At 34.0% G+C, this 26,205-nt stretch overlaps 1 protein-coding gene across 2 annotated transcripts in view; it reads right to left on the bottom strand.

Annotated features, from left to right (window-relative positions):
- Window positions 1-26,205, bottom strand: part of LOC135205493 (uncharacterized) — a 222,042-nt gene that overhangs the window by 10,395 nt on the left and 185,442 nt on the right. Inside the window, exons 3-9 of one of the 2 annotated variants that reach the window (XM_064236210.1) lie at window positions 13,093-13,207; window positions 9,362-9,590; window positions 8,514-8,812; window positions 7,001-7,165; window positions 4,183-4,433; window positions 3,011-3,133; window positions 209-374 (exon numbers count right to left, since the gene is read on the bottom strand). In XM_064236210.1, the coding sequence (XP_064092280.1) occupies window positions 209-374; window positions 3,011-3,133; window positions 4,183-4,433; window positions 7,001-7,165; window positions 8,514-8,812; window positions 9,362-9,590; window positions 13,093-13,207 (1,348 nt within the window). The remainder of the gene's footprint in view (window positions 1-208; window positions 375-3,010; window positions 3,134-4,182; window positions 4,434-7,000; window positions 7,166-8,513; window positions 8,813-9,361; window positions 9,591-13,092; window positions 13,208-26,205) is intronic. The other variant, XM_064236211.1, reaches the window with a different exon arrangement.

Genomic DNA, 26,205 nt, shown 5'->3' with positions numbered 1-26,205 from the left:
ACAGAAAGAGGTAGAGGGAAATACTATAGAAAGAGATAAAAGAAAATACAGAAAGAGGCAAAGGGAGATACTATAGAAAGAGGTAATGGGAAATACAGAGAGAAGTATAGGGAAAAACACGAAGAAAATAAAGAGATATACATAGAGAGGTAAAGTGAAATACAGAAAAAGGTTACGGGAAATACAGTAAGAGAACGATTCTCCTTACGTGAAGTTGTAAAGCCGGGCTGCCGTTTCAGTTATACGAAACTCGTACGAGTCCACGTACTGGACGCGTTTGTCGGGACTGCCTTCGATGAGGTTGTAGGTTATGTAAGGGATTCTCAACAGACAGACGACCCTAATCACGTGACCGTTGAGGTTTTGAAGGTTATCTGGGGTTCCGGAAGATTCAGTTTGTTAGGGAAAATCCAATTATTGTTAGGCTTGGTCGAGAGGAAAGTGATTTAAAAAATTAGAAATATTACAGCAGCTTTTAATTTGTTGTTAACCTATGTCAAATTCTGTATGGGTTTTATGATAAACAACAGAATTTATTTCATATGGTTTTAGCGAATCCTCACAGCTAACAGAACATCCATAAGGCATTTCGATGTTTATAAAGCAAATACCTCAACATAGCATTTTTATTTTGACAGAAATAACAATTGATATCACTTATAGCTATAAAAATCATGAAGGCACAAAAGAAACTTCATAAACCTATACATTATATATATACTGCATTATGTATTACATATATATATATATTACATATATATATATATATATAAATATATATATATATATATATATATATAATATATATATAATAAAAAATATAAAAGCGTGTGTGGCACAAGAACTCATAAACTCTATGCATGATAATATTACTGCATTATTATTACATATATATATATATATATCTATATATATAATATATTATATATATATTATATATATATATTATAATATATATATATATATATATATTATATATATTATATATTATATATATAATATATATATGTAATACATAATGCAGTATAATTTGGTCATGATGTTTGAGTTTGTGTACATGTAGCTAGTATGTGTTGGTATATATAATTGTAGATTATATATGTGCATGGGGTGTTGTATGCATGTATGTATGTATGTATGTATATGTACATATATTTTTTCTCATTTCATAGTAATTATTCTTATTCTTATTACTTTCTTTCCTAAAATTTTACTGTTCTGTAAAATACCGCGTCAATAACCTCGTCGTTGCGACGCCAGCAAGAACTAATTAATCAATCAATCAATCTATACCTTGCTAATAGGGGATTTTATAATTGCCAGTGTCCTGACCAGGATTCTTGATAGTCGAGTGGATAAAGTCCACGCTTGTCGTTGTGTCTTAAGCCTAAAGCCCAGGGCGCCTTTGGGTACAAGTTATTCCCAAGGTATAGCGAATCCAATGTTACGTGTACGTATACGATATGTAGATTAATATATGATATATGAATTATGAGTTCTTGTGCACACACGCATTTTATATATATATATATGTATATATATATATATTATATATATATATATATATATATATATATATATATATATATATGTATATTATGAGTTCTTGTGCACACACGCATTTTATATATATATATAATATATGTATATATATATATATATATATATATATATATATATATATATATATATATACATATATATATATATATATATATATATATATATATATATATATATATGCGTGTGTGCACAAGAACTCATAATTCATATTCATATATTAATCTACAAATATCGTATACGTAACATTGGATTCGCTATACCTTGGGAATAACTTGTACCCAAAGGCGCCCTGGGCTTTAGGCTTAAGACACAACGACAAGCAGTGGACTTTATCCACTCGACTATCAAGAATCCTGGTCAGGACACTGGCAATTATAAAATCCCCTATTAGCAAGGTATAGATTGATTGATTGATTAATTAGTTCTTGCTGGCGTCGCAACGACGAGGTTATTGACGCGGTATTTTACAGAACAGTAAAATTTTAGGAAAGAAAGTAATAAGAATAAGAATAATTACTATGAAATGAGAAAAAATATATGTACATATACATACATACATACATACATGCATACATACACCCATGCACATATATAATCTACAATTATATATACCAACACATACTAGCACATGTACACAAACTCAAACATCATGACCAAATTAACCTACATTTTTCAAGAAGACCTGCTTCTTGAAGGAAATTAAAAAGGCTATCATCACTAAAATCTCCTCCTACAATTGCACCCAGTTTAAAATTCGTTCTTCCAACTGCATTGAAATGACGGTTCCTTACTGACATTAAGCTGGGACATTCTAATATTATATGTTTTACTGTAATGGGAACAACACAATCCTCACATAATGGTTGAGGATCTTCAAACATATAAAGCCAGGGGTTGATTACATCAGTAAGTTCTCTCATTTTATTATTGTCCAATTAAATTGCCAAACCGATTCTACAGTCTTTCTAATTTCAAGAATATAGTCTGAGCAAGGAATTGCTATACTTCTTGGATTTTTTTATGTACCCGGCTTAGTCAGTTCATCAGCTCGTTCATTTCCAACAATGCCAACATGTGAAGGAACCCAGCAGAAGTTGACTACCTTCTGTTTTTGTTTTAATAAACGCAACCACTCTTGTTATTTCCAGTACCACAGGGTGTACTGGATTAAAAGATGTCAAAGCTTCCAAGGCACTCTTGGAATCACTAAAAATAATAAAATTACCTCCTTCTACAGTAACAAATTTCTTTAGTGCTGTTAAAATGCTAAAAAGTTAAGCAGTAAAGATAGAAGCAGAACGTGGTAGTGCACCACAAATACTACTGGATTTGGAGCCATCGGTAAAGATTTGCCTCGAGTTATCATGATAACATTAAATTATATTCGTGGATGAATATCTGTCAGTGTGTGTGTGTGTGTATATACTATTATCGATTACCTAATTACCTGGATTAAAGATTTTGTGGTCAAGTTTCTGGTGTAACGGCCACTTATGGAGAAACCGAAGTCCTTGGTACCCTTTATTGCAGTAGAGGCAACGTGCGAAGATCTTGAGGTGTTCGTTTAAACCTGAGGGAGGAGATTCTTAAACTGTAATGCTGGAAGTTTGATTTTACCTACACGAGTTTTTCCCTCTTCCATTCTTTCTTTAACTCTTCACCTAAAACCCCTTACATATCAACAGACTATACACCCGCGAAGATTCCAAAGGGAAATCAGCCTGCAGAGAGAGACGAATTATACGAAAATGTGATAGATAAATAAGTAAATAAGAGGGAATAGAAAATAAAACCAATACACCTGAATTCCGAAGACGCCAGCAGAGAGCAGGAATGACTTCGCGCCTCGATTAAACATTTGGAGTTCAGAGGAAAAAAAACGGATTCAAATTTTGAGAAAAAAATTATTTTGGTGGTTTCGTCACAGAAAACTGTCTTCTAAAAACAATACATTTCTAAAATACCCATGAGTTAGTTGGCAATACATTTGGATTTCAGAAGACTTACGGAAAATTGTCTTAAAAAAACAATATATTTCTAAAATACCCAGCAGTTAGTTGGCACTACAATTGGATTTCAGAAGACTTGCAAAAAAGTAAAAAGAAGCTCTAAGGTTTGAGAAAATAAATAATTGCTTTTGGGGGCGGGTTATCACAGATTGCTGTATTCTAAAAACAATGCAATTCTAAAAACATCCAACAGTTAGTTGGCACTGACTGGGTAAGCCTTCTCAAATGTTTGTCTTTCTAACTGGCTCATTCAGACTTGATTTCCTGAATAGAGCGTTTTAATAAGTTTGTCTTCTAACTGGTTCCAATGAGCGCTGAAACGGAAACTGACAGTGAAAAGGTTGAAAAGGTGAAACATGAGGAAAACCTCTCAGCTTCACTATGAACCAATTGTTGGGCGAGGGTGGAAAGCAAGATGGAAGTAAGAGAATACGAATGGAGGTACAGTAGAAGAAATGAAAGGGGTTGCAGCTAGGGGCCGAAGGGACGCTGTAAAGAACCTGAAGTAAAGTCTACAGTGTACTGCATGAGGTGCAATAACGGCGCTGCCCCCCAACGGGGTACAGAAGCTTGATTTCCTGTACAGAGGTGATGATCATTCCTAACTTACCTACTTCCAGAGGCTTCTTCCATGACTCGATAAACAAAGACCCCTTCAACTGGTGGCCCCTAGGACGACCCTGCGGCAGTGAGCTCTCTCGGAAAGTGGCGGCAAGGCTGTCGCTGTAGGCCAAGTAGTATGTGTGGATGGAGTTCCTTAGGGCAACTTCTGTCAATAGAAACTCTTCGACGTCACCCCCGGCGCCCACAGCCACCACAGGAATTTTTGGGAAGTAGAAGAGCTGGGATTTCTCCACGAACCTGTCAAGGTGGAGTATTGTTAATAAGTAAAAATAATAGTAATCGGATTTCTCTATGAAACTGTCAAGCACTAGCAACCACATCAATAATAATAATAATAATAATAATAATAATAATAATAATAATAATAATAATAATAATAATAATAATAATAATAATAATAATATTCTTTATTTCAACTAATGATCATGCACTATTACAGAGTTCAGATACAAATGAGACATTAAAAAACTTTACTAGCATGATGGTAACATACTGCTGACCGCTAAACACGACTTCAACGAGATATCATATATGGATTTGTTCAGTAGTGAATTCTTATCAGCGAGCCAATAAAAACAAGTAAAAAATGCACAGAGGTTTTTTCGGTGCAATCGAATATTCTGTACAGCCTATAATGCAGTATGGGCCGCAGCCCATGAAGTGTTAGGCCAAGGCCAGGTGGCGTCTGTTCTATAGCGTTGCCGACGGACGATCATAGATAACTTTAACGTTAAATAAATTCAAAAACTGCGGATCGAGGGCTGCAATTCGGTATGTTTGATGATTAGAGGGTGGATGGTCAACGTACCAATTTGCAGCCTTCTGGCCTTATTGGTTTTTAAAATCATAGCCATCTCAAAATTTTCTTTTGCAGAACACTAAGGAGAGAGAGAGAGAGAGAGAGAGAGAGAGAGAGAGAGAGAGAGAGAGAGAGAGAGAGAGAGAGAGTAAAACATGAAACTCGTGTATTTTCACAAATTACAGTGTTAAGTGAAAGTGGGAAGTAAGTAGACACTATCTTTCAGTGAGGGACAAAAGTATCTCAAACTTCGTGTTTGCTTAATGCTAATCTTTATTTATATCTTACCTTCTCTCTCTCTTTTCCCTTTCCCAAATTTCTTCGGGTCTGGGCTACAAAATGGCAAGTGCCATAGCAAAATAAAATAAATCAATGAAAAATACGGACCTAAAAAACATATCAATGAGCAATCCGGACTTGACACAAATGATATACTCCAAAGTGTCCATTTCTATATTACGGGTAACCATAAGAACAAGAGCCTGTGCTGGCATAAGACCTACTAAATGTATAACAACGTATCTAATCATCTAGAAGGGGGTGGGGGTGGGGGGAGGATATACTGTGGGATAAGGGCAATGACCTTCTACGGTTAAAACAAAAATAAAGGTTAAAACAAAAATAAAAACTCGATTGATCTCGTGTTTGATTTAACATAACGATCGCGCAGTTTCATCTTTCATCTTTGTAAAACAATGGAGAAATTAACATATTTTTTTTTTTTGGCGCTTTGTACAAAAGCATAGTACAGTTTCGCTACGAGAGAGAGAGAGAGAGAGAGAGAGAGAGAGAGAGAGAGAGAGAGAGAGAGAGAGATGGTTTTAGCATTTTCCCAATTCTGCGAGAGAGAAAGAGAGAGAGAGAGATGGTTTAGCATTTTCCCAATTCTGCAGAGAGAGAAGAGAGAGAGAGAGAGAGAGAGAGAGAGAGAGAGAGAGAGAGATGGTTTAGCATTTTCCCATTCTGCAGAGAGAGAGAGAGAGAGAGAGAGAGAGAGAGAGAGAGAGAGAGAGATGAGATTTTCCCAAGGTTATGCATTTTGTTTCCCCTTCTGCCGAAGAGAGAGAAGATAGAGAGAGAGAGAGAGAGAGAGAGAGAGAGAGAGAGAAGAGAGAGAGAGAGAGAGAGAGAGAGAGAGAGGAGAGAGAGAGAGAGAGAGAGAGAGATGCTTAAAGATTTTCCCAATTGGTTCTGTAGAGAGAGAGAGAGAGAGAGAGAGAGAGAGAGAGAGAGAGAGAGAGAGAGTCGTGCACGCTCACAAATTCCCGTGTTAAGCCAAAGTGGCAAGTAGACACCAGCTGTCAGTAAGGAACAAAACAGTATCTCCAACTTATTGTTTGCTTATATCTTTCCTTCTCTTTCTCTTTTTCCTGACACAAAGTATGTATTCCAAAGTGTGGTCATTTCTATATCCCAAGCAACCATAACCAAGAGCTTGTGATGGCATAAGGCCCCCACTAAAAGTATAACAACGTTTCTCATTATATAAAGGACAGGGGGAGGGATACTCTGTGAAATATGGGCAATGACCTCCCACGGATAAAAAAATAAAACGATTGATCTTGTATTTGATTTAACGTTACGATTTGCAGTTGTATTTTTCATCTTTTTCCAACAATGGACAGACAAACATGTTTTTGCAGATTTGCACAACAACACATTGCAGTTATGTTGTGTGTGTGTGTGTGTGTGTGAGAGAGAGAGAGAGAGAGAGAGAGAGAGAGAGAGAGAGAGAGAGAGAGAGAGAGAGATTGGTTTAACATTTTCCCAATTTGTTCTGGCGGGACAGAGAGAACGAGAATGAAAGAAATGGTTTGACATTCTCCCAATTTGTTCTGGAGAGAGAGAGAGAGAGAGAGAGAGAGAGAGAGAGAGAGAGAGAGAGAGAGAGAGCAATTCCAAGATTCGTCCAAAGCCTTTCTTTAAGACGAAAGGAAAAGCTATAAACACGACACAGACCATCTCATTTGCGACGTCATAACTTCACCAAAGCGGTTCTCCTCACCTCAGTACGAGATTGCCCAAAGTGGAGAGATCCAGAACCACCGCCCAGCAGGCAGTTTCAGCAACCATCAAGTGTAGGAAGTCGGTTTTTTCGCCAGCCAGGCCGTTCGTTTCGCTACTTAAACTGATCTCCACCGTCGCTTTCCGTTGTTCTCTTTGCCAAAATCTAAGGAGGGAGAACTGGCTGTTATTATTTTTTTCTTACCGAAATATTTACAATTTTCATTTCATTTACCTGCATTAACGGGTAATTTACTTAATTTACTGAAATATTTACACATTTTTATTTCCTTTATTGAATTATTTAACAAGGAATTGCATTAATAGTTAGTGTGTAAGACATAAGGATGGGTCGTTATTTTATTTACTGAAATATTTACAATCTTTATTTAACTTATTAGATTATTTACAAGGCTTTGCATTAATAGTTTGTAAGACCTAAGAATGAGTTGTACTTTCATTTACTGAAATGTTTTCAATTTTTATTTAATCTATTAGATTATTTACAAGGATTTACATTAATAGTTAGTGTGTAAGACATAGGAATGAGTTATTTAATTTACTGATTTATTTATATTTTTTATTTAATCTATTGGTTTCTTTACTAGGATTTGCATCAACAATTTTTATTTTGTAAGATATGAAAATGGGTTACCATGTTATTTACTGAAATATTTACAATCTTTATTGCATTTCTAGGATTCTTTACTTTAACAGCTTATTTGTAAGACATAAAGAATTTGTTATTTTAATTACTGAAATAATTACAATGTTTATTTAAGTTTTTAATAAGGAAAGACACTCAATAAAAAGCGAAGGTTTGGCAAAATCTTCAGAAAAAATATAATTTAATATCAACGGACATTTACTTATTCATTAATCAATTTCTTTCGGGGAGTGTACTACTCGGTTATATGAGGGTATGATTTAAAATGCTCCTATTGAAAATAAAAATAAACAGTAAATTGAATTTGTTTTTCTCTACAACTTTTGTTTATCAGTTTGACATATGGGACTCTTTCATTCATTTATTACTGCTATTGAGAACCCCAAATATTATACAGAGAATCAGGGACTTAGATTTTTTTATTTAAAAAATCTTTATTTATTCTTACTCATTTTAATTCCCGCAGTTGACTACTTACACCAAGAAGGCAACGGTTTGCAAAGCAATGAAATGAAATTATTATTATGATTATTCAAGAGTGGCAAACATTCATATGGAACGAGAATGAAATAAAAAAAAACGAAACAAACTGTCCATTATAGTCCAAATAAAGAGCAGAAAACATGTGAATATACAGATAAGTAGTAGAAGCAATACTTGTAGTAATATACGGGATCTGCCTTTGGAACGGACCCTTAATAAAGTGTTTAATTAGTAGTAGTAGTAGTAGTAGTAGTAGTAGTAGTAGTAGTAGTAGTAGATAAGATTTGCCTTTGAAACAGCTCCATATACAGCGAAAATTCAGGAAAACCCAGGCAACTGCGCCACAGGCTTTACAACGGCCCACCTGATGAGTGGACGAAGGAGAGAGGAGGAGGAGGATGAGGAAGAAGAGGAAGCCACACTGGCGGAGATAAGGAACAGATGACATCCTTCAGCCTTCTGCCTCACGAGGTCCTTCAAAGCATTTCCCACCAGCCACTGTAACCCCTGTTCGACGTCTCCCAAGGGCGCCTGGGATGCGTCTGCCATCGAGACAGCAGGTGAGGAGTGAGGACTGACGGATCCTGCAGGATTACTGAGTCCTAAGACCAACAAGGCGACGACGCTGACGGTGAAGCTTGCTGGGAAGGACCGCCAGTTGCTCTGGGGAAAAGGAGTGGTACAAATACGTCATTCTGCTCAAGTCTTTATTATTATTATTATTATTATTATTATTATTATTATTATTATTATTATTATTATTATTATTATTATTATTATTAAGAAGGAAGAAGACTCTCTTTGATGAAAGGTTTGTATTACTAAGTTTTCTCAAATTTTCTCAATTTTCCTTATAATTCGCCTTTCACGCACATCAATGTTGTGCAATATTTAGGCAATGTTAATATTGTTTGTGTGGACATAAACAGCGTATTTCTTACAGCAGAAATTCTATATTTCATATTACAGTAGGATGACGAAACCTGGGGTTGTAAATCCGGAGAATGTCCACTATTCTATAGATAAATATATATATATAGGGTATATATATATATATATATATATATATATATATATATATATATGCATGCAACAATTAATTAAGTCTTGACGAACAAACACAACATTCAACCGACCCCAACCAGCCATGATCTTCACAGAGGATAAGCCAGTGTTGGATCCCAGAGACACGCTTCCCATTTGTATACTTACTTGTGCAAAGAGTATCCCGTTGCCCGGCGAGTGCCTGCTAACTGTGTACTTCGGGGGAAGAGCCGAGGGTAACACTATCTTGATGAGCCGTTGTAAGGGCCTTGCCCCAGCAGCGATGACGGAGGAGAGCCACGGGCGGGAGAAGAAGACATGTTGGTTTTCTCGCTGTTCTTCGTGTTGTTTACTGAGGGAATCCTGGTTGTGTGTCTTGGTATGGACGGATTTTTCGCTGTAAGAGTAGCTTTGTAAGAGGCTAAATATAATTATATTGTACAGAAAATCTCTCGTTAATTGGAACTACTATTCATTACAGTTTATAACTGCCAAAAAGATAATAATCTTCTTACAGAGACATTCGCACTCATGCACAACTGAACTAGGTCTAGAAACAGAAAACTGGATAGAATGTAATGGAATGTAAAATTTCAGGCCAAAGTCCAACCCATGGAACCTATGTGGTCATTCAGCGCTGAAGGGTATCGGCGGGGTCGGGGGTTAATTTTGAGTGACGGTGTTCAAACTTGCACAGGTGTTACCTCTAGTTTGACTAAAGATGCACACAAAATTTCAGGTGAATTAGATAAAAACTCTTTTTTTAACAAATATTTTTCTTTAAAACATAGCATTTTTTATTTGTTTTTTAAAGTATATCTCCTTTCTTATTTACCATTCAATTTAAAGAAAAAAGTAATAGCAGAAAGTTTAATACCTATCAAATAAAACGGCAAACTCAGAAATCCAATATGTGATGTGTGCTATTTAAAAAAAATATTTTAAAAAATTCATAAAAAAAATATCCCTAAAAGTTATGTATTAGATATTGGTAAAAAATAAATTTTGAGAAAAAAAGAAAAAAAAAATTGCCGATGTGTTCTCTCACTATCTTTATTCCAATTGCTGTTTAGATTATTAAAAATCCATCCATAAATAAGGGAGTTTTTAGAATTTGAATGTAGAAAATGTATGTTTTGAGAAAAACGCAGTTAAAGTTTGCTAACCATTTATTTTCCTTTCAGAAGCATATAAACTTTCTTGGAAAAGCCTACATGGCGTCTGTTTCCTTTTTTATAAGAGATATTATTCCCTCTAAAAAAACAAACATTTATCACTTAAAGAAAATAGTTTATATTATTTTGGAGGGTTATCGTAGAACGCCACTCTACTCTTGTGCTGCCAAGTTTTTAGAAGGCTAATGAGCCCCTCCTTCATATCCTTTGATGTTCTTTGCTTCTTTTGCTTTCTTGAATGCATAGCAGAACCTTCGTTCCTGGTCTTTTCTTTCATCTGAAGGCCTTTCAGGTTTTCTCCTGTCGTTTTTCTCATAATAGGAAGCAATGAACTTGGTGCATAGCCATTATTATGTTCCATTGCAGAAATATGTTTTGATATATAATGAAGCTGTTGTTTCACCGATATGTTCTGTTTTCACACTTTCAGAGGGCACTCACACTTACACTTTAGTTTCAAGTCAACATCAAAAGTGTTTTTATCAATTTCAAGTGTTATATTGCTGTCACACTGCCCGCGATACGTCGAACTAAAAGCGTCTTTTAGAGCTCTCAAGGGTAATGAAACTATTTCTCCATCATTGCTTACACTCGGAACGTCTTCTTTTCAGTCATATAACTTCTCAATAAAAAAATCCTTAGGTTGGCTCCTGATAAAACACTGACATCACCTGCTACGTCAGGGACGCAATTACATCTTGAAAATGCTCATTCTCTTCTCTCCCCTCCTCATCATCAGATAACTTCAAAACAAAGTCGTCGGTGCCATCATTATCATCATCTTGATATATTTGTGCAAGGGAATAATAGATTTCCCTCGGAGCTTCGTAATAGGAAGTATTTGGCATCTCTTCCGCACACACGGCAGGTGTCGACATGTGAGAAGCTACATTAGCTCTCTATACTTTTAGTTTCAAGATAAGTTTTTTTTTGATATTATGAGCTTGCTTCCCTTCGTTTACTAAACTTCTTTTTTTTTTGGCAGTGTAGTATATATAATACACAATTGATGTCTAAAAGTCTGAGGAAGTGTTGCAATTGATTGAAAATAACAATACACGATTGCATAAAAAAAATACAAGAATTCTCTCTCGAGATAAGTGGCTCACGTTATTCAGTCATGGGAAGAGTTGCCATCTTTATCAGGAAAACATATTGTACGGCATACGAAACAAAATGCAATGAAAAGAAACTCAAATACTTAAAGAATGAATGGAAAATGAAATAGTAAAACCACACCTAACCAGACCTTTAATTCTCTACTTGGATGTGGCCTTTAAATTGGCCTTTAAAACCATTTAAAAAAGCTTTGTATCGATATTATCTTACGTGTGGCAATGGCCGGGACCCAGATGTATGGAAATATGACGATAACTCATTTTCACGAATTTGAGCCAATTTCGCCAAAATTGCAGGCCGCCGATACCTTGAATTCAGGCTCTTTGCAACGTCCATTCGGCCACCAACTGCAACCCCTGTCGTTCCTTTAACTGTACCTCCGTTCGTATTTTCTTTCTTTTATCTTACTTTCATTAACCCTCTCCTAAGAATTGCATCACTGCAACAGCGAGGTTTTCCTCTTGTTACAACGTTCAGCCCTTTTTACTCCGATTCCCCTTTCAGAGTATCGGCGGCCTGCAAGTTTGGCGAAATTGGCTCAAATTCGTGAAAATGAGTTATCGTCATATTTCCATACATCTGGGTCCCGGCCATTGTCACACGTAAGATAATATCGACACGAAGCTTTTTAAATGGTTTAAAGGTCTGCTATGCATTCAAGAAAGCAAAAGAAGCAAAGAACATCAAAAGGATTATGAAGGAGGGGCTCATTAGCCTTCTAAAAACTTTGGCCAGCACGAGAGTAGAATGGCGTTCTACGATAACCTCCAAAAATAATATAAACTATTTCTTTAAGTGATAAATGTTTGTTTTTAGAGGGAATAATATCTCTTATAAAAGGAAACAGACGCCATGTAGGCTTTTCCAAGAAAGTTTATATGCTTCTGAAAGGAAAATAAATGGTTAGCAAACGTTAACTGCGTTTCTCAAAACATACATTTTCTACATTCAAATTCTAAAAACTCCCTTATTTATGAATGGATTTTTAATAATCTAAAAACCATTGAAATAACGATATGAGAGAACACTCGGCAAATTTTTTTTTTCTCAAATTTATTTTTTACCAATATCTAATACATAATTTTAGGGTATTTTTATTGAATTTTTAAAATATTTTTTTTTAAATAGCACACATCACATATTGGATTTCTGAGTTTGCCGTTTTATTTGATAGGTATTAAACTTTCTGCTATTACTTTTTTCTTTAAATTGAATGGTAAATAAGAAAGGAGATATACTTTAAAAAACAAATAAAAAATGCTATGTTTTAAAGAAAAATATTTGTTAAAAAAAGAGTTTTTATCTAATTCACCTGAAATTTTGTGTGCATCTTTAGTCAAACTAGAGGTAACACCTGTGCAAGTTTGAACACTTTCACTCAAAATTAACCCCCGACCCCGCCGATACCCTTCATGAAGCCATATGCCTACAGCGCACCGTGTGAGGTACACTGACGGCACTACCCGCTACGGAGAAAATGTGATGGGGAGAAAGAAAGAAGCACTTGAATGAAATTAACTCACAAAAACGACCCTTGATTTCATACGATTTTACTCACGAATGTGACGACACTTCTCGAAAACGGCGAGAGATTTCCACCCTTACCTACTAAGACCACGAAGGTTGAAATCGTTTGCTCTCGTTTCTGACGAAGGGAGAGAGGAGAGTGCGTCTTCGATGGCACCTGGAACTACCTTCTTGCCGTCGATTCCTTTCTTCGCTGAAACAGAAGAAGAAGATGAGAATGAAGTCTTTTGTATTCCGAGAATGACCTGTTAAATAAGATACCACGCCTGGAAAGTTTAAGTTCTACGTGTTTATGTTTATGTTAAATATGTTTGTTAAATCAGACCAGGCGTTTGCTAAATTTAAACTTTGTAAGTGTTAGTGTATATCAGCTATTAAATATTATGTCGATTAGTTCGAGTGTTTGTATGTATTAACTACTAAACCTGTTTAGTTAGATAGGTAAAAAAGTTTAGTGAATTTCATAACACAAACTGGATATTAAAAAATATCCAGTCAATTTTCGCTACAATGCGACGGTTTGATCAACTTAACCGCTGTAGCTTATATGAAATGTTTCTGAATCCTAGTTCATGTGTATGCAACATTGCATAGACCGATATGCAAACTATTGGTCACAACCATTATATATAGAGATTACTGAATGGGATTCTCAATTATTTTTTTAATCTTTACAATAGGAGCAGTAAAAGCGAAAACTAATATTACCTTGACAAGCAACTTTCTAAAATTCCGTTTGATGAGTTCTACCTAAATTCTACATAAAGGCGAAAAGAAACAGAGTAATGAATGAAAAAGAAAACTAAGCAATGATTGCCCTTGCATATTTTAGATATATATAGCATTTGACAATCATACAGGGCATGTGGCATCATTTATTAAGGCAACGCCAGGTACCACCTTTACCCTGCCAAAATCATATATAGGACTGGAAGGACCCATTCATTGTTTCCTCTCTTCTTTTACTCATTAATCGTCATAAACGTAATCTGGATATAATCATGCAGTGAATGAATGGCTACAAGTGACTGACTCGAGAGAAATGGGAATATCCAAAAGGAATTCCAGGGAACAAAAAGGAACAGCGAACTTACGTATTCAAATGAGAATTTAGGAATCAACAAGGGAGTCTAGATACAGGACAGAATTTACATATCACAAGGCAAAATGTAGTCACAAAACAGACTTTATACATAAGAAAATTAGCTTGAATTTACTAAAAGAATTTCGACAGCCACAATAAAAAATGTACATATCAGATTTTTTTAAATAACGAAGGCTGTTCATTGAAACGTAAATTCAAATATTATAAAAAATTCCATCTACACGAGAAGATGTATGCAACCGTGAATTTACGAATTTGAATACCCAAAACAAAATTCATGCATCAAATGAGAGAGAGAGAGAGAGAGAGAGAGAGAGGAGAGAGAGAGAGAGAGAGAGAGCCAAGATTAACATTGGAAGTTTTAACAGATATCTCTAATACGGCTCTCGACGAACTGAATGCTGAGAGAGAGAGAGAGAGAGAGAGAGAGAGAGAGAGAGAGAGAGAGAGAGAGAGGAGCAGTACATCACAGGAAATGGAAGGAATTAGCCTCTGAAAGCGTGCAGTGGAAAATTTTACTTTTTTGTTCTCCAATTTTTCTGACATAACGGACTTCTGACGAATAACCACTAAAGACAATTAAGGTCCGATGCATTTGGCTGCTCCCTTTTTGAAAAAAAAAAAAGTCTCTCGCTTTATGCTAATGATCCCCTCCACTTCTCTTACTTTACTTCTCTTACTTTTGGAACGTGGGTTTTGGCATTTTTATAGGGCATTACAAAGCACTACACTGGCCTGTGTATCTTAAATCTTTACTCTTTTATCATACAGGTAAAACCTTCAAATAGACATGGAAGAATGATTGGCAAGAATTTCTCTCTCTCTCTCTCCGTCTCTCCTCTCCATCTCCCTAGCTTCTTTCTCTACTCTCTCTAATAATTATATTATATATCCCTATATATATTATCATAATATATATATAAAAGATATAATTCTTTATTTATATTATATATATATAATAATATATATATTATATATATACGTATATAATATATATATATATATATTATATATATATATATAATATACATTTAATTATAATAATACACACAACATATATATATAATAAATAATAAATATAATAATATATATATTATATTATAATGTATATATATATATATATTAGAAGAGAGAAGAGAGGAGAGAAGAGAGATGGACGAGTAGAGATGAAGAGAAGATGGTCAGAGAGGGAGAGAGAGAGCAAAGCTCAATAACAATTCCTGTCAAATGACAAGGCTAAAACTAAACCGGTTCTATTAGAATTGCAATTGAAACCACACCTTTTTACTATGCAATTCTTGGAAAAAAAAGGGGTACAATTTCATAAATAAACAAGGACTGAAAAATGGATAAGATTAGAGAAAAAACATTTTTTCATTCTGTTTTGGAGTTAGAGCGAGAGAAAATGGCTTAAATATGCTTTACTCCTTGTAGAAAGCAATATATATATATATATATATATATATATATATATACCATATATATATATTATATATATATATATAGTATATATATATATATATATATATATATATATATATATATATTATATATTATACGAAGAAACGCCGAATAGTGTGAAATGTATGTGTATATATATATATATTATATATATATATTATATATTATATTATTATATAGATATATGTAGACACTCTATATATATATATATAATATATATAGAATCTATATATATGTATATATATATTGTTATATATTATATATATATGTATAGATATATACATATATTAAAATAGTATATTTATAGGTGCATATTATATATATCTATATATAATTACATATCATATTATAGAATTATATATATATATATGATTATATATTATATTATATGCTACAGTGCAGCATTGAGGCTCACTGACGGCACTAATACCTTACTGGGAATAGCCTGTAAAACGGAGATAAAATTCACGATTGAAGATTACAGCTAGAATGAAATATTAAATACACTTACAAAGACCCTAATTAAAACTCTTTTAATTCTAAGCCACAACACGTCGGAATTACAGCGAAACTTCCAATTGAAACTTCAAGCTGATGGAGAAACACTTCAACTTCCTTTAACAGCGGCACCAGTCGTGAACAAAGGGAACCTCACACAGGTTTAGCAATATCAACGATTTGACAATACATCTCAAGAGCTTCTAAATCCGATTATCTGCAGACCACAATGAACATTGGCTTACGAGACAACCAGCCTGATCCACAATTAAAAACGAAGCTATTTTGGCACTCTTGCAAGACCGTCCTCTTACGAAGATCACAATTGGTGGATTATCATTTTCGAAAGCAGCTATTCTGGGCTTTTTGATTCCCACAAAACCAAAGGTTTTGCGATCTTGCGAAAGTTGCACAACCAAGATGAAAGGAAACTTTTCGAAATTTGCAGTTATGATCGCAGAGAAAAGAAGCAGGAATTAGTGCTTTAAATTTAGTATTTTGATAATGACATGTTTAAGGATCCAGTTCTATATTTGCTTAATCTCTCTCTCTCTCTCTCTCTCTCTCTCTCTCTCTCTCTCTCTCTCTCTGTAAATTCCCTCCTTATTAACGTATCAATTTGCCAACACTAATATGAAAAATGAAATTTCAGTAAGATCACAATGCCTAAAATCATTCAATTGGACACCTATCATTCTTATTCTTAGCTTAATCCTTAGTAGGGGTCGCTAAATGTTACTGAGCTTCCTTCAGCTACTTCTATCTATCTATCTATCTATCTATCTATCTATCTAAAACATGAGAGAGAATCATTATAGTATTATTCAGAAAATAACAACTCTAAAACGCAAAACTACCCCAAAGCCATAACAGAAATCAATCTTTCTTTAAGTGGTAAATTCACTTACCCAAGAGCGACAAGCTATACAGAAGTCTATAAAATCTTCGTTGGATAAAGTGACCTATCAGTGTATTACCTTTGCAGGTGGACATGAATGCACGGTTGCGGAAGTATGATAATTTTTTTACTTTTTACGATATTTCCACATTTATCAGAAAAGACAGGTATAGTGAAGCCTAGTTCTCGAAATATTTTTAACAATTAAAACATGAAAAATTAACGTCCACTCCTTAGCAGTTAATTTAGTAGAGCTCCATAATTAAATCTTGCTTAATCATTAACTCACGACCTATTTTCCTGTTATTTCTGGCATAGTACCAAGTGGACAACTTCTGAAATGAAAATAGTAAAAACAAAAACAGAGAATCTATGAAAAAAAATTGGAAATGAGACTGGCAACTTGGGAATGACAGTAATCAAATGTGTATATACATATATATATATATATATATATATATATATTATATATATATATATATATATATATATATATATATATATAAATACATATACATAATACATACATACACAGACAAATATACTTATTATTATATACATTTTACATTTACATAAACAGACATATGTATTATAACTTGTATAAATATGTATATTAATAACTGATCTCTTCTTTCTGTATTTCCTATTATCCTCTGCAACATTCCTCACATGAACACAGTATTATTTGGAAGTTTATGGGACTGTTCCGTTTTACGAACCGGATTTATCCTTCTGTATAATAATAAATAATAATAATAATAATAATAATAATAATAATAAATAATAATAATATATATTTACATACGCAACATATACAAATACATACATACAACACACACATATATATATATACTATATATATATATATATATTATATATATATATATATATATATATATATATGTAATAAGCTACCACTCTTCTCTCTAATGGCGAGCCGCTTGACCGGGAGATCGCAATTATGCAAGCGGTATTGAAGCAAACTTCCTCTCTCTTGCAAAGTGCCCTTTCCTTCCTTCCATGACCTCAAAGTCGTCTTTTTTCGGTGCCTCCCGCTTCTCATTCTCTTTCCAGCGACCGTCAGAATCTCCTACGCTCGTGATTCTACCAATTCCATTCTTCCAGCGGTAGGCGAGGATTGAGAAGCAGAACACGCTGACGGTGATTCCAGCGAGCCCTAGCATTGCTGTAAGAATTGCCACGAGAGATTTAAATAGGAAAATCTAGTGAGACAATACTCTTGAGAATGAAAATTTTAGCAGAATGTAAAGTCTTCCATACAGCTAATTCAGCAATAGGTGTCGGATACGGGACTCCAGCTACCAATGGAATGGACTTGCTCAGCTGCACGGCTCAGCGGAGACAAGAAGAAGAATAAAAGATTTCGGATACGAGACCTCAGCTGCCTCTGGAACTCTCTGGAATGGACCCGTTCAGCTGTACGGCCCAGCGGAGACAAGAAGAAGAATGCAAGATTTCGGATACGAGACTTCAGCTGCCAATGGAAGTCACTGGAATGGACCCTCTCAGCTGCACGGCCCAGCAGAGACAAGAAGAAGAATGCAAGATTTCGGATACGAGACTCCAGCTGCCAATGGAAGTCGCTGGAATGGACCCGCTCAGCTGCACGGCCCAGCAGAGACAAGAAGAAGAATACAATATTTCGGATACGAGACCCCAGCTGCCAATGGAAGTCGCTGGAATGGACCCGCTCAGCTGCACGGCCCAGCAGAGACAAGAAGAAGAATACAATATTTCGGATACGAGACCCCAGCTGCCAATGGAAGTCGCTGGAATGGACCCGCTCAGCTGCATGGCCCGGCGGAGACAACAGGAAGACGACAGACAACGAAACCCCGTCTGTTGTCTAGGGCCGAGATGGACGACAAAGGTCGACTTGATTGGGATCTTCGATCTCATTGGTTACCACACCTTAGGTGCCAGGGCCAATCACATTTCGGCTCACGTTAGTCGTCGCTTGAATAAAACAAGAGAGGGAAAGTTTATCGTCACGTCTTTGATGTACAAGATTATTTTTGTCTTATTTTTTCTTAATTACAAAGACATGAATTTTTGGTAGTTTTTCTTTTTTTTATATTTCAAAAGACACGTCTTCCCATATCACGAGATTCAATCTCGTAACGCCATGAGCTGTCACTAGGAGCGAATAATGTTTGTTCATCTTGACGAAGTCACCAGACACCGCACACATGCACACACACACACACACACACACACATATATATATATATATAGATACTATTATATATATATAACATATATATTATATTATATGTAATTAGTTTATCATTTAATAATAATAATAATAATAATAATAATAATAATAATAATAATAATAATAATAATAATAATGATAGGTTTTATACATGATTTCAAGCATAAATACTTATATTTAACACAAAACCTGAACACACGATACACGATAAATTGAAGCAAAACACTTCTAGAACACAAAGTGTAATACTTATCGAGTCTAATAAGGCGTAGGAGAATTTATCTGCAACACTACGGCTTGAAAATCGAATTCATCATTATTGGAACTTGGATGGTATTCCCTTCGCCCGCATACTTTGATTGAGAAGCAAAGTAGTGATTATCAAGTGTCTTCTTTCATTACTATCCAGTGCAATGCACACGAATGGCCAACCTCGAATTTCGTATACATGACAATATTACGTGTGACTGTTTGTGTAAAGATGAAGCTTTAGAGAAAGAGAAAAAAAACTGGTATGTTGTTACTGCTGTACTCATTTGTTGGACAGTGTTATCTTTTAAATGAATATTAACACAACTCAAGATAATCCTGTTATTGACAGATGTACTGAATAAAGGATATAATAAACAACATGCAATACTTTACTTATAACAGTACTTTTAGTGGTGTGAAGACGAAGATTCAGGAAAAAAACAGCTTTTTATTAATGCTGCTACACTCATCTGTTATTTAATATCTATTCAACAAATATTAATTCACCGTTAAATCAATCACGTACTTTAAGGACTAACTCAACGAAATAAAAAAAAACATGTATTAGTTATATAGTAATATTTTTTCAAAATTCGTCTATGAAATAGTCATATTACTCACATGTATACTCACTCAAAGACAGTATAAACAAGTAAAAAATGCGTTTCCTCCATCGTTGCCAGACGCACGATTATGGCTAATTTTAACCTTAATCAAAATAAGAACTACCGAGGCTAGAGGGCTGCAATTTGGTGTGTTGGATGATTGGAGGTTGGATGATAAACATACCAACTTACAGCCCTCTACCCTCAGCAGATTTTAAGATCTGAAGTCCGATAGAAAAAGTGCGGACGGACAGACAAAGCCGTCACAATAAACTAGAAACATAGGATGATTTCAAAACATCCTACCCACCTCCTCGTGTCTGGAGGCAATTACGCCCCTTCGTACGTAACCAGCATTGCATGTCAGGTTAACTACTGTTGCATTCTGCATTACCCTTTGCCTCATGAATCTAATTTCGAAGACTAGCAAGGTCTTGAATTAAGTACAATTGGACTCTACTGCGCACTTATGATTGAATGCCCAATTTGCTTTTACCATTACAACATTGTGGATAGATTTTCAATAAACTGTAACTGAGAGAGAGAGAGAGAGAGAGAGAGAGAGAGAGAGAGAGAGAGAGAGAGAGAGAGAGAGAGAGAGAGAATTATTTATCATGCACAGATATATGCATTAAGAGACAAAAGTAAAGTAAAATATCTACATAATACAATGGAAAGATATATCATCCTCATTTCTGTATTTCCTATTATCTTCTGGAACTTCTCCCAAATGAATGCCTTTTTCACTGGAAGCTTGAATTTCAGGTTAATGCCCCGTAGGGTCTTTTTATAATGTTTCTAATAATAATAATAATAATAATAATAATAATAAAAAATAATAATATAATAATAATAATAATAATAATGCAGTAACCTTGAAAAATCATAACAAAGATAGAGAATACTCTACATGAACTGAATGCAGCTGATACAGCTATCATCTTCAAATACCTCTTGCTTAAAGGAGGGTCTACTACATATATATATATATAATATATATATATATATATATATATAGATATATATATATATATATGTATATATATATATATATATATATATATATATATATATATAACTATATATAATATATGATAATAATAATAACGGTGAAGAAATCCACAGTGGTGTAGATGTAATTATATACTTACATCTACACCACTGTGGATTTCTTCACCAATTTTGTGACTAATGCTATTATGAGATTTTTATGAATAACAATAATAATAATCGTACAATCTGAGTGGATCTTCATTGCCCTCCCCCTGATGACAGTAGTGGATACATGACACACCCACGCACATCCTGCAAACCAGTTTGTCCACCCGGGTGGTGGCGAGGTAGGTAGTGGAATGGGAGGCTTGAGTAGACATCCACCCTCCTTTGAAAACCTGTTTGTCCGCCCCGGGTGGAGCAGGATAGGGGAGACAGTACGCGCGCCATCAACCGAGTAATATATAACATAATATATTAATATATCTATATATTATTTATTTATTTAATAACAAATCCCTACTTACACTAGCTAAAAACCTAAACAATTCTACGGCACCACCAAACCACATTTAAGTATGATGTATATTTTCGCTGTCGTGCATATGTTTCATGTTCACCCTTCTGCGATTTGTGGTGTGATTATTTTGTGGGGTGATTACGCAAGAGTTAATTCGTTTCCCCCGCCCAACAAAGGCTCCTGCAGTGTTATTGCTATATGTATTTATTATTTTGTTACATGAAGAGCAAAAAAAACACTAATAAGTACGTAACCAATTTATGAAGAGTAAGAAAATACTAATTAGTATGTATTCAATTTATGAAGAGTAAGAACATATTAATAAGCATGTACTGAATTTATGAACAGTAAGATAATACTAATAAGTAAGTATTCATTTTATGAAGGGAAAAAATATTAATAAGTATGTACTAAATTTATGAACAGTAAAAAAATACGAATAAGTAAGTATTCAATTTAAGAAGAGTAAGAAAATATTAATATAAGTAAGTACTGAATTTATGAAGAGTAAGAAAGTATCAATAAGTAAGTATTCAATTTAAGAAGAGTAAGAAAATATTAATGTAAGTATGAATTGAATTTATGAAGAGTAAGAAAGTATTAATAAGTAAGTATTCAATTTAAGATGAGTTAGAAAATATTAATCTAAGTATGTATTCAATTTATGAAGAGTAAGAAAATACTAACAAGTATGTATTCAATTTATGAAGATTAAGAAAATATTGATGCATGTATTGAATTTATGAAGAGTAAGAAAATACTAATAAGTATGTAATCAATTTTACAATTTTAAATATAATATTTTGTTACAAGAACTGAAAGGAAATGACAATTATGTAATCATTTATAATTATTAATACATTATTTTGTTACACAAATAGTAACATCATAATGAATAATAAATCTAAAATCTTATACAGACATACTTCCCAGATTATTACCAACGAATCTTTAGCTATATAAAAAAAGTAAAATTAAAACCATGGAACTCATTGTCCTTGCAAATATATCAGCTTGGGCTAACAGTGCAAATGCTACATAAAGAAAATTTAGGTGTTTTCTTACAAAAACAAAATCCAGAACATAAATGGAATGAATCTAGGTAGGATAAGTCTGGGACAACCTTGATATTACTATATATAATAAAGTGAATGCTCTAAGTTCTCTAGTCAAATAAAAATTTGAAACACGAATGGAATAGAATTGTAAGATAAGTCTGAGACAATCCTGATTTTAAATGAACAACTCATTTTGCTTTCTGGCACTGAACAGAAATGAAATATCTACAGAAACGTTTTCTTAAACTTTTCCAGACTCTGCTGTAAGTTATCAAAACAGGTTTCGATTTCCTTTATACGAATATCTCTGCAGTGAAGTTGAAATAGATACGAAAGAGATCACTGTCTCAGTGTTGTCCGAAAACCATATTCGTATCTGGAAAGCTTTCGTAAAGGAATTACAAAGTAAGATATCATTTTCGTTTTGAGTAATTTTTACGTCAGATTTCTCGAGCCCAACGTTCCTTCATTTTTTATCTATATAGATTTTTGGCATTATACCAAACACTGGGGCAACTAAGGCCATGCAGCGCTGAAACAGAAATTGACAGTAAAAGGTTAGAAATGTGTTACAGGAGGAAAAACTCGCAGTTGCACTATGGAAGAAAGAGAATATGAGCAGAGGTACAATAAAAGGAATGAAAGTAGTTGCAGCTAGGGGCCGAAGGGACGCTGCACAGAACCTTAAATAATGCCTACATTGCACCGAATGAGGTGCACTGACGGCACTAACCCCCTACGGGGAACGATCCTTTATTACTTGAAGACTTTGCTCATGTTGACATTATGAATATTAACTGTTGTTTGTCAACACATTTACTACTAAAAATACTTTATGAAAAACATGACTGTCATAATGAAATGCTCTGATAAGAGTACCTCTGAAACTAGATACTACAGCCACTATAATCTAGACAGAGTTGACATCGTGTTTACGAAGGGAGGAGTCACTATACCTGATGGTGAGTGGTGACATTGATTTCTACCTGAGCCAAACAAAAACACACCGGATCCAACGATAGGAGAGGCAGGCAAACCTGTATATATACTTCACGCGTGTATGCACACATTAACTCATATTCAAAAGCTTTATTTGGACACAAATGGCTATAAACAACCAAAAAACAAAAAATAAAAAAACCACACACACACACACACACACACACACACACACACAAAACACACACATATATACACATATATATATATATATATACTATATATATATATATATATAATATATATTATATATATATATATACACTATACATACTTTCTTTTGTGTATGCAACACATATGTAAAATACAAATGTGTAAACACACACACAGACACATACACGCACAAGTGTACATCACAGCCAAGATGGACTAGACGTCATACATTAAAAAAAAAAAAAAAAAATAAAAAATAAAAAATAAAAATGTTACTTCGCTGGCTCCTTAAATATTATTGAAAATGTATCAATATGCATGAGACATTACGGTATCAGAAAGGTCTAGTAAGCAAGTCGAGTTTAATCCTTAGAGTTAAGACCAGGTCGATAGAAACAAGTAACAGAGAGAGAGAGAGAGAGAGAGAGAGAGAGAGAGAGAGAGAGAGAGAGAGAGAGAGAGAGAGAGAGAGAGAGATAGAAGGTGTAATTCCCCGTAATCATTTTAATCCGGCAATATGAGATCATTTCAATGATATATTCTTCATATAATTAGAGTGACGCCTGTTTTCCTAATTTCCTCGATTATATACAACCGTAAACATGCCCTAGATGTAAATTAAAATATACAATATTTGATGGAATGAGATGAACATACTATCATGGTTGAACATTAATTAACTATATAATATTTAGTGAAACATGATGGACATGTAATCGTGATTAAATATAAATAACAGTATATAATATTAAGTGAAATGAGACATAATCGTGATCAAATATAAATAAAAATAAACGAGAATTTGGTGAAAACTGACGAACATATCATATGATAGCTAATAAGAACAAAATTGATTTTTAAATAGCGAATATACAAAACACTACTGCAAGACAACACAAAGGCTGTTGCTACAACTGTTGATGAAGGATGTGCTGACAGCAGTTATTGGTTGTTAAATATACAACCAGGATTGGAAATTACATATAATGGAAGGGGACAAGGAAAGATGGTACATAGTAGACCTCCAGAAATCTACGAAACTCTCAAACGCGATCCCAGTACTGCACCACCCTTCCAAGGTGTCAATTTGATTATAAATAATATAATATATACATACATACATACATACATACATACATACATATTATACGTTCCAATTTGAAACAGACGTAATGTATAAATCATCGAGTAGGGATAAAGTATTGTACAATATACGTGAAGACGTCAACACTGATTTCTTCAGTATAGTGAAAGATTTATCAGGTTATTTTCTTCAAGTATAACAGAAGCTCACAAATATATATCTTGTATATATAAAAATTATCCATATATATATATAATATATCTATATATATATTATATTTGGATTAAGAATAGATAGTATATATGGTATATATATGATAGATTTATATTTATTATATACATAAATAAAATATTCGATCCGTCTTACATTATACATAATGTATATATAATATAATATATAATTATATATATATATATATATATATATATATTAGAATATAATATATATTATATCTAGCATATATATTACATACATACATCTAATATAGACATACATGTAAAAATTATGGATTGGAATATAAACTAAACTGAAGACTGCTAAAATCTACGACCTGGCGTGGCTACTGCCTGGATCACTTATGACCTTGGTGGCTGCATCTAAAAACAAATCAATGAATTATGAAAAAAAAAAAGGACGACAAAAAAAGGTTATAATGTCCAGACGGTAACCCCGCCTTCTACCTGCAAGTAACAGCAATCAAATTTACTTAATCTTTCTCTTTAAATTCTTCCAGTTCATCTTTCAACATCTTCTAATCTTTTACTCATTGTAGGAACCTATTCCATGGATGGTTTTGGTGGAAATATACAAGTGTTGGTAAAAATATTTTAAGTGTTGGAGAAAATAATTCAAGCGTTGGTGAAAATATCCAAGTATTAGTAAAAGATATTCAAGTGTTGGTGAAAATATCCAAGTATTGGTGAAAATATCTAAGTGTTAGCAAAGGATATTTAAGTGTTGGTGAAAATTTCCAAGTGTTAGTAAAAGATATTTAAGTGTTGGTGAAAATATCCAGGTGTTAGTAACGATATTCAAGTGTTGGTGAAAATATAGTCTACGACGTGTGTGGTGTTGACGGAGACTTAAACCCTTATCCAGCCCAGGCCCGAAGGATAGGCAAAAAACCTTAAGGCATCAGAGAGAGAGAGAGAGAGAGAGAGAGAGAGAGAGAGAGAGAGAGAGAGAGAGAGAGAGCTATTCCTATCATATGATGACTGACAAACTTTCCATCGAAACAAAAAAAAATTGTAGAGAGAGAGAGAGAGAGAGAGAGAGAGAGAGAGAGAGAGAGAGAGAGAGAGAGAGAGAGAAGGGAGAGAGCCATTTCTA

This window comes from Macrobrachium nipponense, chromosome 24 (genome assembly GCF_015104395.2).
Source record: "Macrobrachium nipponense isolate FS-2020 chromosome 24, ASM1510439v2, whole genome shotgun sequence".
Taxonomy (NCBI): Eukaryota; Metazoa; Arthropoda; class Malacostraca; order Decapoda; family Palaemonidae; genus Macrobrachium; species Macrobrachium nipponense.
Note: the sequence above shows the minus strand (reverse complement) of the source record. Positions and strands in the feature narration are given on the sequence as shown.